This window comes from Macrobrachium nipponense, chromosome 6 (genome assembly GCF_015104395.2).
Source record: "Macrobrachium nipponense isolate FS-2020 chromosome 6, ASM1510439v2, whole genome shotgun sequence".
NCBI lineage: Eukaryota > Metazoa > Arthropoda > Malacostraca > Decapoda > Palaemonidae > Macrobrachium > Macrobrachium nipponense.
Genome location: NC_061108.1, coordinates 124,016,174 through 124,030,672, shown reverse-complemented (window position 1 = coordinate 124,030,672; position 14,499 = coordinate 124,016,174). Strand labels below are relative to the sequence as shown.

At 38.4% G+C, this 14,499-nt stretch overlaps 1 protein-coding gene across 3 annotated transcripts in view; it reads right to left on the bottom strand.

Annotated features, from left to right (window-relative positions):
- LOC135216121 (uncharacterized) overlaps positions 1-14,499 on the bottom strand; it is a 212,560-nt gene that overhangs the window by 27,108 nt on the left and 170,953 nt on the right. For all 3 annotated transcript variants that reach the window (XM_064251170.1, XM_064251172.1, XM_064251171.1), the window contains exons 11-13: positions 8,710-8,875; positions 7,868-8,065; positions 7,036-7,335 (exon numbers count right to left, since the gene is read on the bottom strand). In XM_064251170.1, coding sequence (XP_064107240.1) covers positions 7,036-7,335; positions 7,868-8,065; positions 8,710-8,875 — 664 coding nt within the window. The remainder of the gene's footprint in view (positions 1-7,035; positions 7,336-7,867; positions 8,066-8,709; positions 8,876-14,499) is intronic.

Here is a 14,499-nt window from a genome sequence, read left to right as displayed (position 1 = left end):
CACAGCAGTGTAGGGGTCACTGTGGCTACGTGCTGAGTGTACACCAAGGTGCAGCGGACCAGTGTAGCCAAGGCGTGGACACAATCGTGGTAGTCGTGGTGGTCGTCGGCCCGTGCGTTACCGGCCATGGCCCCTGCTCGCCAGGTGACTCAGCAGCCCCTGGACCGTCGGTGTCCCTCGCAGCCCCAGCGACTACCAGGGGGCCCATCGAGATCGTCCCCCGTGGCAAGCAGGTCTGAGGAAGGAAAAGTCAGGTGAGTTAGTAGGGGGTCTCCCAGTCTCCCCTCACCTGGGGGGGACAGTTCCCACCCCAAGCAAACAAAGGACCCCGAGTACAACTGGAAGCTCGACTGATCGAGAGAGGAGGAGTGAGAAACCTCCCCCGAAGGGGAAGGAGCCATACGAGGAGCTGAGATGGAGGGAGAAAAGAGGAAGACGTGTTCGTAACCAAGGGCGTAGCCGGAGAACCTCCAACGACTCCTTGGCCGGCTTATGCGGCTTCTTCCTCCTCCCATAGCGCTCCCACAACTCCTCCGCCCTAAACACACAAACATCACGTCTCGGTGCGAGAGCATTCCCGCCCCTCTACACCGAGTACAAAACTCATGAGGATCAACCTCAACAGATGATCGGAAGGCCCCCCACACTTACGGCCCTCCACAACAGGGCATAATCTGCGGCTGATGGGGGGGGGTCTTTCCGGCTCTTGGGAAATCCATATTCACTTGCAATATTACACTGAGAATACAAAACACAGATACGTACTTACGCAGGGCTTTTGTACATTCGCACTGAGTCAAAGGAAAAAAATAAACAGCCTTCACAAAGTGGAAGAAAACAGAGCATACGATGAAGCGGGCACAGAGACGAGCAGCACGTCCATCCACTAGCAGCGCGGTGGCCGGAAAGCAAAGTGGACTCCTCTCACGCAGTCGAGCTGACCGCCAACTGCCAACAAGTAGTTAACTACCGAACCCCCACCCCTTGTTCGAAGCTTACGACCAGTTCAGCTGCCACTAAGTACCTTCCTATTGTTAAAGGACTGAGGGTTTGTATACGTATCGGAAACAAATCATATTTCGGATGAATATTTTTCTTAAAAATATTTTCATAAATACTTCTCTCAGTTTATAGTAGAAAAGTTGATAAAAATGTGAACTTACAAGCTCCCTTTTGATGAAAACTATCTCTTCCCAAAGCAAACTTCAACAATACCTGTAGTACTTAAAAAAATTCTCCCCTCTGACACCAACAACCAAAGAAGAGATATTTTCAATAGTGCTATTATTATTATTAATAGGCTTAGTTTTTTCCAGACCTCTGAGTCCCAAGTAGACTCTTCTCGGGGTGGTTCAATAGTGCTAACAAGTGGGACACTTAACTAACTTCACTGAAGAGGACAGGGCAGTCAGCACAAAATTGCAGAGGTTACCCACCTATTACATACTTCAGCATGTGGCCAAATATGTAGGCAGAGTAGGGACACCTTGACATCTATGAGAGTTAAACTGGTAACTTTCAGCATCATCAGATTTCTACCTATCACACTACTGCCTGCATCCTTTATTTTACCTCTAACCAAAAATGTCTTTTGCAGTCTCATAACACTGAATTTCTTATAATGACACCAGCTCTCTTGCTGCCAACAAAACATGCACAATCTAGCAATTAACAAAAACATAAACTGTCTGGCCTCTATGCTCCAATAATAATACTGCTCTTAATAACTAATTAATTAAAATAAGTTCTTATGCTAAGTATTAAATTTTCCCAGCAATTGAAGGTTCTAAACATACCACTAAAACTTTTAAAAAACTTACTGTGGTTGACATCTCTAAAGATTTATGGAAAAAATGAATGAATAAACACCCATTATATATTCCTCTGTGCACATTTCCAAATCTAATAGCAGCAAACAAATTTTAAATCCTTTAGTACATAAAAATTAGCCTCTATCATGCGCACAACTGAATGTTCCAAAATTAAAAAAAAATATACTTCCACGCAAAAATCTATCTTAAAATAGTTTAAATATTCACAGACTCCTATGGTTGGGCAATTTTCCCAGGAGGTAACACTGTGATGCAATTTATTAACAACAGCTAGTCTTTGAACTACTACAAATTCTTTATCCTAAAGGAAAATAATTCTGGCAATAGTGGAAAATTTATATATGGAAAGGAAAAAATTGTTGATTACTGATTGAAAGGTTAGGTAACTGGGAGTCTCTGAAACCTTATTAACCTAACGACTCAGCAAAATCTGAATATAAAGTTCCATACCACGTAACTTGCTTTTGCAAAAATACATTCTATGGAGACTAATCTAAAACTTCCTGTAGCAACTCTGACTCCTGCATTTGGTGCTGCAATCACCTTTTTAAAGTTTATGAAGATAAGATGGTGCATGGTAGTATTTGTCTCAAGACTGGCTAGGAAGGTATTCCAGCACCATGGAAAAACCATGAATTATTAGTAAATGAAAATGTAGATGGTGCAAAATTTGATAGTTATAATTACATAAAATGAAATTCTAAGATGATTATTTAAAATATTTTAAAATTGAAACAGTAAATATTCTGGTAATGTTTTACAATTAAGGTTCTCATTTTTCCTTCTTGCTTTTATCCTAAACATTTATTTTACATTGCAAAGGTCTTTAGCCTTAAATTCTTCCTTACAATTGATTTTAATAAAAGAAAAAAAATTGTAAAATGCTTTACTCAAAGTCATTGCCTTTCAGGGATGTTCTCTGCCTAGGGAGTACTGCTCTCCAGAACAACCTAAATTGTCTAACACAGACACTACTTTCCTGAAGTTTTAAGATGTGTTCCTCATATCCAGGATTCGTTTTCGACACACTTATCTTTTTATCATCCATCACAGCATTACACATACATACTGTATGACTGTTCACAGTGGAATTAGTTTCCTATCTAATGTGAGAATAATGAATTAAACAGACTTTAAATTTTAATTTTAATTTTTTTAGTAAATATCATAATCCATTCAGTTTTGACTAAGCCAGGAATGGGCCCTTGAAACAAAAGGCACCTTGGTCAAATACAATGACTGGCTTGTGTCTGACTCTGATGTTGGATATCACCACATTTGGATTTCTCTGGCACTACATCAATCTTCTGATTATCTCATAATGGAGTAGTACATCCATATTTCTAATCATCACCTATAGTATCTGGTTCTAAAAAATGCTTCAGCCATAGCTGAGAACAAATTCTTCAATTTCTCGGCATCTCTCAGACTATTGCGACACCACTTTTAGGCAACTCCATATTTCCTACTCTCAATTCTCATTACACTACAAATACTGTGCATACAGCTCATTGCAACAGTTTAAAAAACCTCTCTTTTCTTTCACATACAACATTAACACTACACTTACATAAAGAATATTTGGCTCAACAATTCATAAATATATTCCCAATTTAAGTTACACTGCCACTCCCAAAAGTCTTCAAAATATTTTGCACAGACCCTACCACCCCCCACCTTTCCTGCTTTCTTGACTTACTCCTTCCTCACTTACCTTTTCATTCCCTCACCTTACCATTCATTTCTTTTCCTTACTATCCATTCACATTAACAGAGTATCATCCAGGTCTCCATTTACTCTTATAACCTTACTCTTACATTTATTCTCAAATTTGCCCTCCTGCAAATTTGTACTTAGTACTATTGCAACTGCAAATGTCAGCCACTCTAACTTCTATTAAAAACTCAATTTCTTATCCAACAACTTGGGAGCAACATCCACACTTCATGCACTACTCCAAAAATAAATGGTTTGGGGCACAAATAAATTGTACCTCAAGGCAATGGAGCACTTAGTGAAGGGTTGTGGACTCCATGAGTGGAAATGCCTGTGAAAGGCAGATAAACCTCCTCTCTAAAGTCAAAGGGGGTAGGGGTTACATTTTCCACTCACTTGAGATACACAACTAGCATTCTCGCTGTAGTGCAGGATGTGCGTCACCAAATGTCCTGGAGATAATGTGGTTTGCAGTCCTTTACTCTCTACTGATATTGCAAACAAATCAAAGAAAGGAACTAAAAGATACTTAAAACTTGGAGTTTCAGAATGTGCATGGGTGTGATGCAGAAATGTGATACTATAGCTGATTTGTTCAGACAGCAAGCTGGAGGTTTGGTACCCGGTGACTCCCTAGTTAAAGAGCAGTGTACAAAGAAATGGCTGGACAGTGTGTCTGGGGTAGCTAAAAGCTATAGAAAGTGTAGTGCTTGTAACGGTAAGACTGGGCCTTGTAGGTTAAAGTTGAGATGGCTGTAAATAGTCCACGAATGGAAAAGAGCAAGAGTGACAGAGAATCTTTTTCAGAATATGAATCTGTGCCTAGCTAGGTCTGGCAAACACATAAGTGTGGATGTGCCAGTTGATAGTGAATATAAAGAAAAACTGAAAAACTGAAGTTGTCAGAATGTACATGAATCAGCTGCAATATTTGTGAATTGGCCAAACATTAAAAACATAGGCTAGTGTTGCTTATGCTCCTTAAATTCCCATCAACATCCATAATGTGCATAAGTATCATGTTTAGTGGAAATGAAAGAGCATACATTTTTGGCTGGAGGGCATGAAGGGAAAATGTGCTTTGGTGGATAGTAACATTGCTAAGCATGTTTTTATAGTGTGCTCAACCCAAATTTTTCATAAGCTGTCCAATCACACAGGCAGTGCTCAAACAAATCCACCAATTGAACAGTCACTGTCTAGCCCTAGCCCTTTTGATTTCCACAAAAATTGTTAATGTCATGAAACTAGAGTCCGCCAAGACAATTGCACTACGCAAAATGCTAAGCACTGGTAAGAGCATGTGACAGTTTGAACTATTTATTAGTGTTTCAAGTACAAATATAATAATATATAATAAAATGTATATACACGCAAATATAATATATATAATAAAACCGTATGTGTGCTTCTTATGCTTTTAAGTTTCTAAACATACCATCACAAAAAACTGCATCAATATTTGCTACTGCAGCCAGATTTTATGGATGAGTATGCATTCCTATTAAAATTAAGCAAGCAAACTGTTGTCCAACAAGATACAGGCTACCTTTAATTAAACAAAATATCTACATTGGTAAATGAATCAAAACTCAAGAAGTCCTAAGAATCAATATATATGTCAATCAAGAAAACATGTCTATTTAACCTGAATCACTGTCCTAATTATTATTTCAAGTTATAATTAACCAAACAGAATCTAATCTAAGAGAGAGAAAATCTTTCTGACATCCCACTTTTTATAAACCCTATATAGTACTACTTTGTTATTAATGTACTATGCAAAATCTGTTAAGGCTACTTGGATTATAAATTCCAAAGTTAAAGATATGTATGACCTGAGTACACAAAATTTTAGTTCTAAAAAAATATTTAGCTCAATCGGAAAATTGCATATAAGTACTAAAAACATTGTAAGCTTTTAGAAAGCTGATGCACTAATCAGTGACAGTCTGTGAAAATTATACACTGAAAACTAGTGTGATATGATTAAAACCTTGCAAATTGTCAAAGACATGCAAGATATTTCACTGTCTCATAGAATATCAACATATCATTCAAAAGCAAAGATAAAACTAAATTATGCTTATGTACTCTAAAACTTACATAATGAAGTATTCATGCCGAGTAGTTGTTAGTACAGATGTTAAAAGAATTTTGTAAATGTAGTAATAATAAATAACTAATATATTGCATGCAGTTTTTGCATAATAATTCATTTTTACATCTTCATGTATCTGCTAAAAATAAATGGGGATTTTTATAGAGCATTACTTATGGTACCAATATAAAAACAAATGCTTTAACATACATGTACACACTACAACCTCGTTAATCTGGACCCTATAAATTCAAAACCCCAAACAATCAAGACAAAATAAAGTATGCTCAATGTATTTTTAACAGGGAATTCAAAACAAATACAAAATATAAGACAAACACTGGAAATGGGGTGAAATGTATCAAAACACTAAAGTTAATTCTAAAGAAATTTGAAACACTTCCTGAAAAGTCCAATCAGAATGAACAGCAAGTAAAAATATGATCATAAACTTGGCACTGCTATTGATGCAAATAGGGTAATAATTTAAAAACCATAATAATATTAATAAAATATTACAATGTTGTTATGCTTTAATGCAAAACAATGTAATTATAGATTAAAATAATTTTTTCTACAGAAATTATCAAATTTTATTCAAACCAGCATGTGAACTGAATATCATTACAGTACATACACTGTAAGTTAAAAAAAAAACTTGAAACATGTATGAAACAGCCAGCCAACTGAGTAGTGTTAGGTATTTCACTGTTAACAATACATACTTGGTAATTTTTCTTTTTTTCTTGAGTTCAACAGGGAGCAACCACACTTCTGTCCAGCTACAATCAATCATTGGCTGGTGCTTTCCAGTAACGATGAATTACCCAACATAAGCCAAAAAATACCTTCTGTTTTTAAAAGCACAAATTTAATGTACTCATCTGCTAAAAACACCAAAGTTCAATTAACTTGAAGAGAAACATTTTAAATACAACAAAGGTCACTAGATAATCTAGATGGGTTTTCCAGCTGTGCTAGATTTATCCTAATGTTAAGACAAAGTTTGTTTCATATATGAACAAACCTGCTTTAATTGTTTCAATTTTCTTTCAATCTTCGGAGCCATTTCACCTGACCACAGTGCACTTTGCATCACTGATATCACTGTTCAAGATGAAATAACTAATACAAGATTTGATACAGCATAGTATCTGCAATCTATGCTCAGCAATATATACTTAGCCTGTTCAGGCAAGTGTATGTATAAAAACTTTTGGCAAATGCCAAAAAAATTAAATTAAATTAGAAAAAAAAATTCTAAATAAAAAATATGGAAAAGTTCTCCCCAAAATTAGTCCAGTTGAACAAGGTTATGCTGTGTACTGTACACTTAAATAAATTCTAAGTAAACAAAGAACACAAGAAAACCAAACAGTACTCACTTGTTTAGGTCGACATGGGCGCTCTGCTACAGTGCGAGCTGACTGTGATCTTTGGATTGCTGCTTGTCTAGCTTGTGCTCGTAAAGTAGATGCTCTTGTAGGGGGAGGAGTTTGAGTGCGAAGACGAGAAAGATTAGCAGGGGGAGTCTGACATCTTGTTGGATTCTGCCCAGAGAGAGGTGGTCGTCTCGGAGTTGTCCTCTGTGATGAGGGAACAGCTGTTGCACTAGCACTTCTCATTAGTCTTTGATCACCACGCCCAGGAGTACCAGAACTGTCACTGCTGCTTCCACGGGCTCTCTGTTTGACATTTAACAAAATTTAATTATCACTTCTCAACAATCAGCTACTGAAGTACTGGTTAGATCTGAATTATCTCTCTGTATGAACTACATTACCTAAACCAGTCTATAAGAAAAGAACATAGTGTTTTAATTTCATGTGTAAAATAAAGGATTAAACCTGAGAAAAGCTGAAATGTTATTTCAATGCACAAAAAGATATTTTTTTTTGTATTTATCTGAACCTTCTCACTTAACACAAAATAATGTAGATCATCATTTAAAATCTAAAAATTAGATAAAATACCCTCAAGACAAAGAATCATACTGCAAAATAGTTCTAATGACAAGACTTCAGTACAACCACTTTCCGTAAAATGGGATCTGCAAGTTCCATCACTCAGAAGTAAATGGTAAATCTATGTAATTCTTATATTTACATATAAAATCTTCAATAACAACAATCATCATCATCATCTCACAAAAAGAATCTGGAGTCCTATTTCATATAAGAAATTCAACTAGACATTCCCAAATAAAATGTTTCATACCCTGTTGGCAGAAGAGAGCCTAGGCCTGGATCCGACTGGGCGAGAAAATTCAACCACCACCATGGCAGCATCTTTTATTCTCCGTTGTGTACTCGTCGGTAATAAAGGCCATTTGCGGCATACAGCAACCCTATTAGCATTATGAACCATAAACTTCTCCACTTGATTAAGTAAGTTTTCAAGGAAACTGACAAAGGTCTGAAATAAAAAATAATTGCAACTTTAAATGAATACTGTACTGTATAAATTTTGCAAAACTGTTCTAAACTTTATAATAAAAAAAAAAAATCTTAAAAATTGGCTGTGTCATGCAGAACACAAACCAAGAATTCAAACATGGTTACAGTATACAAACCAAGAATTCAAACATGGTTACAGTATACAAACCAAGAATTCAAACATGGTTCCAATATTTCCTTAACATATACATATTACACACAAACAATTTGAACATCCTAGCTGGTAGCTGCTGTTAAGTCTCTAAAGTTAGTATGTACGTACATACCTAATTAAATCTTGAAATTTTTAATTTCATAGAAAAGATTCACTGTACATACGATGATTCACACAATTTACTTTTTGCTATGCAGCATAAGAAACTAAGACAAAAAGCACAAATCTTACCTGGCTAATTCAAATACGTAATTATGGAATTAATGTTCCTCCTTAAAAGTTGTAACAACTTAAAAACAACAAAGCTTCCATTCAAGTCCACTACCTTGGAAGCACAGCATGATTTTTTAAGTATATAAGTAGTAGTAGTCTTTAAACTGACCACAAAAACAATGTTCAAAGAAATATTCACAAAAAAGATTCAGAAAAACTTTGAAAATGAAATATACCTCAGAGAATTCAGGCACACCATCATCATGACTTTGTTCAAGAAGTTTTGTTAACTGTACATGAGACAAGACGGCTTGATCTGGGCGCACAAGTTCACAGGCAACATGCATTGTATCCTCTAAACTGTCTATGCTCCAGCCACTATCTTTCCCTAAGGCAATAAACCTGTAAAGGAAAATAATATATTTTCCGATTAAGGTCATCTACATGTGAATACTGCTGGTGAATAAATTTCAACTACTGTATCTTCTACATACATACAAATACTACATACAAGGATTTCAAAAAATTAAATTTATTTCATGGAGTAATATTTTCCTTACATTACATACATGCAATAGAAATATATATATATATATATATATATATATATATATATATAGATATATATATAAAACTCTATACATCTTTAACCCTTTACAGGAATGGTACCAAAAGTGTACAGCTTTTCAATTTCTTCATGGAGAGAGACTGAATACTTTTAGAAAAGTGATAAGATCAAACAGTTATAGACAAATTCAGGAAAAAGTCAGTAAGAATTAAAGTCAAGTAGTAATAGAATTAAAATATAACAAAAATCATTAATGAAGTATCATAACCATCTCTGCTGGATGAGCAGAGCTCAAAGGTCCACATCAATTCTCTAATATGCTTCAAAACTTAACTCTTATGGGCAAGGAAGACGGCCAGCTTACTGTAAACTAACCAACCTAGCAATGCCATTGGCTCTGCAGACATTCTACTTCAATATTTGAAGACAACCAAATAGTATTATGGCAATAATGCTTGGTAAGACCAAGTGAAATACAACCCTTTGAGCCTTCTTGTCTAGACTGATTTTAATGCCAGAGGTATGGGCAAGTAAACAATACAGAAAGCTAACAAATGAAATCTGTGGATATTGAGAGCAACATTGAAAATGCAGAAATCTGCCATTTCATATACTGTACTTTTGTAAAGGTTTGGAAAGAGGTGCAACCTTTAAAAGCTAAAGAAAACTTCAGTTTCAAGAATGCAACTCAAATAGTTACATTTACGGTAACTCTTTGTAAACAAAATAATGCACTTAACCCTCAAACGTCGATTGGACGTATTAAACGTCGACGAAAATTGTCTGTTGGGTGCCGAATTGACATATGAAACGTTGACGCAAAAGTTTTTCTTTAAATTTGCGGAAAAATAGTTATAGGCCTACTTGGCAAAAACTTTTGTATCATGCACCTTGAGGGATGCTGGGAGTTCACGGATCAAGCTGTTGTTTTGTTTACAATCGTTACCCAGGCGCGCAAGCACGAATTTCTTTCTTCTCACACTAAAAAGCATTGGCGACACATCTCGGAAATTACTTTGTCACTTTGATATAATTTTTGCACCATTTTATATTAGCAGTTACATATAGTTTTATATATGAAAATGTATGCAATTTCATGTAGAATACAACAAAAAACAACCCATGGTTGTAGCTTTTATCAGTTTTGAAATATTTTCATATAAATAACGATGTGCCAAAATTTCAACCTTCGCTCAACTTTGACTCTACCGAAATGGTCGAAAAATGTAATTGTAAGCTAAAACTATTATATTCTAGTAATATTCAATCATTTACCTTCATTTTACAACAAATTGGAAGTCTCTAGCACAATTTTTCGATTTATGGTGAATTTATGAAAAAACTTTTTCCTTACGTCCGCTCAGTAACTCTTCCGTAAATATCATAAATTTTTTCGCCCGATTGTCGCAATGTTTGCAGTTTTATATTAGCCGTTACATAAAGTTTTATATATGGAAATGTGCGCAATTTCCTGTAGAATATAACTAAGAACAACCCATGATTGTAGCTTTTATCAGTTTTGAAATATTTTCATATAAATAACGATAAGTGCCAAAATATCAACCTTCTGTCAACTTTGACTCGACCGAAATGGTAAAAAAAAAACACATTTGTAAGCTAAATCTCTTATATTCTAGTAATATTCAATCATTTACCTTTATTTTTCAACAAATTGGAAGTCTCTAGCACAATATTTCAATTTATGGTGAATTTTTGGAAAAAAAACTTTTTCCTTATGTCTGTGCGGTAACTCTTCCGAAAAAATCTGAATTTTTTTCGTCCGAAGTCGTAATGTTTGCACCGTTTTATATTAGCTGATACATACAGTTTTATATATGAAAATGTGTGCAGTTTCATGTAGAATACAACAAAAAACAATCCATGGTTGTAGCTTTTATCAGTTTTGAAATATTTTCATATACAGGGGGTCCTCGAGTTACGACGTTGATCCGTTCTTACGATGCGTCGTAACACGATTTTCAGCGTAAGTCGGAACATTGAAAAATACCACATGATTTAATGTAAATACCTATCAATAACAACGAGAGAACAATTCCTTACCTTTATTAGTTTGATTGGCTTGCACACTGGAGAGGAAGCTGCGGTGCTGGAGAGACTGGGGGAGGTTAGTGAAGAGAAAAAGAACCTCCAGAAGTTGCTGGAGATGCTGAGGCAGGTGATTCTTGAGGTGAGGCAGAACATACTACTGGAGATGTTGGGGCAGGTGAGTCTTTAGGTGAGGCAGAACCTACAGAAGGTGCTGGAGATACTGGGGCAGGTGAGTCTGGGTTAGCAGAACATTCAGAAGGTGCTGGAGATTGTGGGGCAGGCGAGTCTGGATTAGCAGAGGCAGCTGAGGTAGAGGGTACAGGATCTCCTGCAGGCCTCTCTACCTTCTTAAAATACTGCTCCAGGTTAGTCTGAACAGAGAGCGACCTCTTTTCATCCAAGATCTCCTTGTAACACTGCATCAAATCCATGACGCCTCTGGAAACCCTAGTGAACCTGTCCAAGTTGGGATCCTGAGCCTCAAAAGTTGACAACGCTTGCTGCAACTCTGCAAAACCTCTTATCAAGTCCTGCCTTGTGAAAGCCTTAGGCTCTGGGGTGGGTGCTTCTTCTTCTTCCTCTAATATCTGCTTCTCCAGTTGTATCAGTCCTCAGCAGATAACTCCTCGCCATGAGACTCCAGCAGCTCTGTAACATCATCAACCTCCTCATCTCCAAATTGATTTCCTTACTCAGGGCAACAACGTTCTTGACAACTAGCTGAACTGTGTCCTCAAACCCATGGAAATCATTCACAAATTGAGGACAAATTTTTCTTCCAGACACCATTCATGTTTGTTTGCTTAACCTCCTCCCAGGAATTAGCAATGTTCTTTACAGCACAAGGATGTTGTAGGATTTCCAAAAGTCCTTCAAGAGTCAAGTCCTTCTAGGTTTCAATTGCCCTGTAAAGCCATAGCAATTGTCCTTCGTAGGTAGTAGGCCTTGAACGAAGCAATCACTCCTTGTCCATAGGTCTGTAAAAAGGGCCGTGGTATTAGGTGGAAGGTAAACCACCTTGACATTAGGGTTGAAGTCTCCCAGCTGGCAGGGTGTGCCAGGGGCATTGTCCAGCACTAGCAACACCTTAAAGGGGATACCCTTGGAGGCGCAATACCACTCCACACTTGGAACAAAATGGTTTACGAAACCAGTCCCTCAAACACTGCAAGTGTCACCCATGCCTTCTTGTTGGACTTCAAATTACTGGTAGTTGACCCTTCCAAATGCCCTTGAGTGCCCTTGGATTTTCAGCCTGATACACCAACAAGGGCTTCAGTTTGAAGTCGCCAGCAGCATTACCCCCAAGAAGTAAAGTTAGCCTCTCCTTGCTGGCTTTATGACCGGTGCTGACTTCTCCTCCTTGGCGATGTAAGTGCGGTTAGGCATACGTTTCCAAACAAACCTGTCTCGTCTACGTTAAAGCACTTGCTGAGCAGAATAACCCCCCTCCTTAATTATCTCAGACAACGCTTTAGGAAATTCACTCGCTGCTTTCTCATCCCCACTAGCAGCTTCACCTTGCAATTTAAGGTTATGGTAATTGGACCCGAGCCTTAAATCGCATAAACCAACCCCTACTAGCCACAAACTCTTCACTTTCACTTCCCTCCCCCTTTTTCTTTTTTCAACGCTTCAAACAATCTTTTCGCCTTCTCCTGAATCACCATAAGGCTGACTGGGATACGCCGTTGATTTTGGTCTTCCAACCAAAGCACCAATAACCTTTCCATTTCAATTATTAGACCACTACGCTGCTTAGTTATCACTGTCGCTTTCATAGGAGCAGATCCTTTCACATGTTCAACGATGCGTCTTTATCTTTGATAATGGTAGCAACGGTCGAACGGCTAAGGCCAAGCGAGCGGCCAATGTTTGTTGGCGTTTCTCCCTTCTCAGATCGCTTTATAATGTCCACTTTAATTTCCATGGTGATGGCCTTTCTTTTCTTCGATGCACTACCATCAGAAGAGTCCGCCTTGCGCTTGGGAGCCATAACAAAGAGCAAAAAGTTACAAAAACGATACAACACGAGGGAGAGAGAGGCAGTGTAAACAACCAAAATGGCGTATGGGCGAGGAATGAGCGTAGCGAAGCGACGCCGTCCTCTCCCCCCCACAAAGCGCTATTCTTCCGCCGTGCGCCGGAACTAGTTCGCGTTTGTTTACGTTGCTTACGACGCTAAACCGCGTAAGACGGAACGACGCAAAATATTATTTTTTATATTTCTGGGCTCAGCTCGTGTCGGCCTATGAAAGTATCCTTAATATCATTCTTTCTAGGTAAAATTAGCCAGAGAAAAACAAAATTAAGAAAATGTCAGTAAAACTGACTCGCTCACTCTTAAAAAGAAGTGTCGGTATGTATATAGGGGCGATGTGTGGAACACTACCACGAGACAAACACCAATTAGAACTTCCCTATCAGAATCCCCCCAAGAGAGAGCCGATACCATCGGGCGATGCAGCCTCTACTACTACTACTAGAGGACGCCACGGACAGCAGCGCCCCTAGCGGTCATCCTTATTTTTTAGCGCCAGCGACAAGTCGCCATTTTCTTGTGCTTGTGCTTTTTCTTGCGATTTATCCGCATCTTCATCATGGAACGCTCTGCAATTGCCACGGCTAAGTTAAGTAACTCATAAGTAACATTTTACCAGTATTTTTGTCTTCCGGGTACCAGTATTTTCCTTTTTATAGGTCATATACGGTTCCCGGTTGTCTCGTGGCGGCCATGCCGCCTCGTAAGAATTCCCGGTCCTCCATACTGGGACTTCTTATGCTTATGGGCTTACTTTATCACATTCATTGTTTACATCGAGTTTAGCTAGTTCAGCCCTCCTACCATTCTCTTAGCTTGGTATTTAGGGCTATTATTTATTTCGGCCCAGCATCCCGGCTCTTGCTCTACATCGGCTATCGCTGGCTCCGAGTAGGCTCCTGTTTCTCGGAACAGTCTGCCTCCTCCTGGGCTTCTTTCTCTTTTACTAAAAGTGTCTCTTCCTCCTTTCGATGTATTTTTATTATTTTAGGGTGTTAGGCTAGCCTAGGTGCTTGTTCCACATATTGGTACAGCTTGGTTCACGTGGCCCTACCACGGTTGTGTGCTCGCGGCCTAGGCCACTTGCGGTCACGTGTCCTATAGCACCTTACCCTGCCCCTTCCCTCCCTCTCTGATGTAGGGAGGGGCTGGGGGACCCCTTGGTTGTTATAACAACCTCATCGCCTTCTCTCACACTCTCGGAGGTGACCGGGGGGTCCCCCCACCCCCCAGCAGGGGGTATAGGCGACCACTATGAGGTACCGGGTCTCCATGCGGGTAGTTTGGTGAGGCGGGGAGGAGTAGGCCATCCTCCCCCCTTTTCTCGCTCGCCGTGTCGTTTTCGGCCGGACCTTCCTCCCCCCCTCC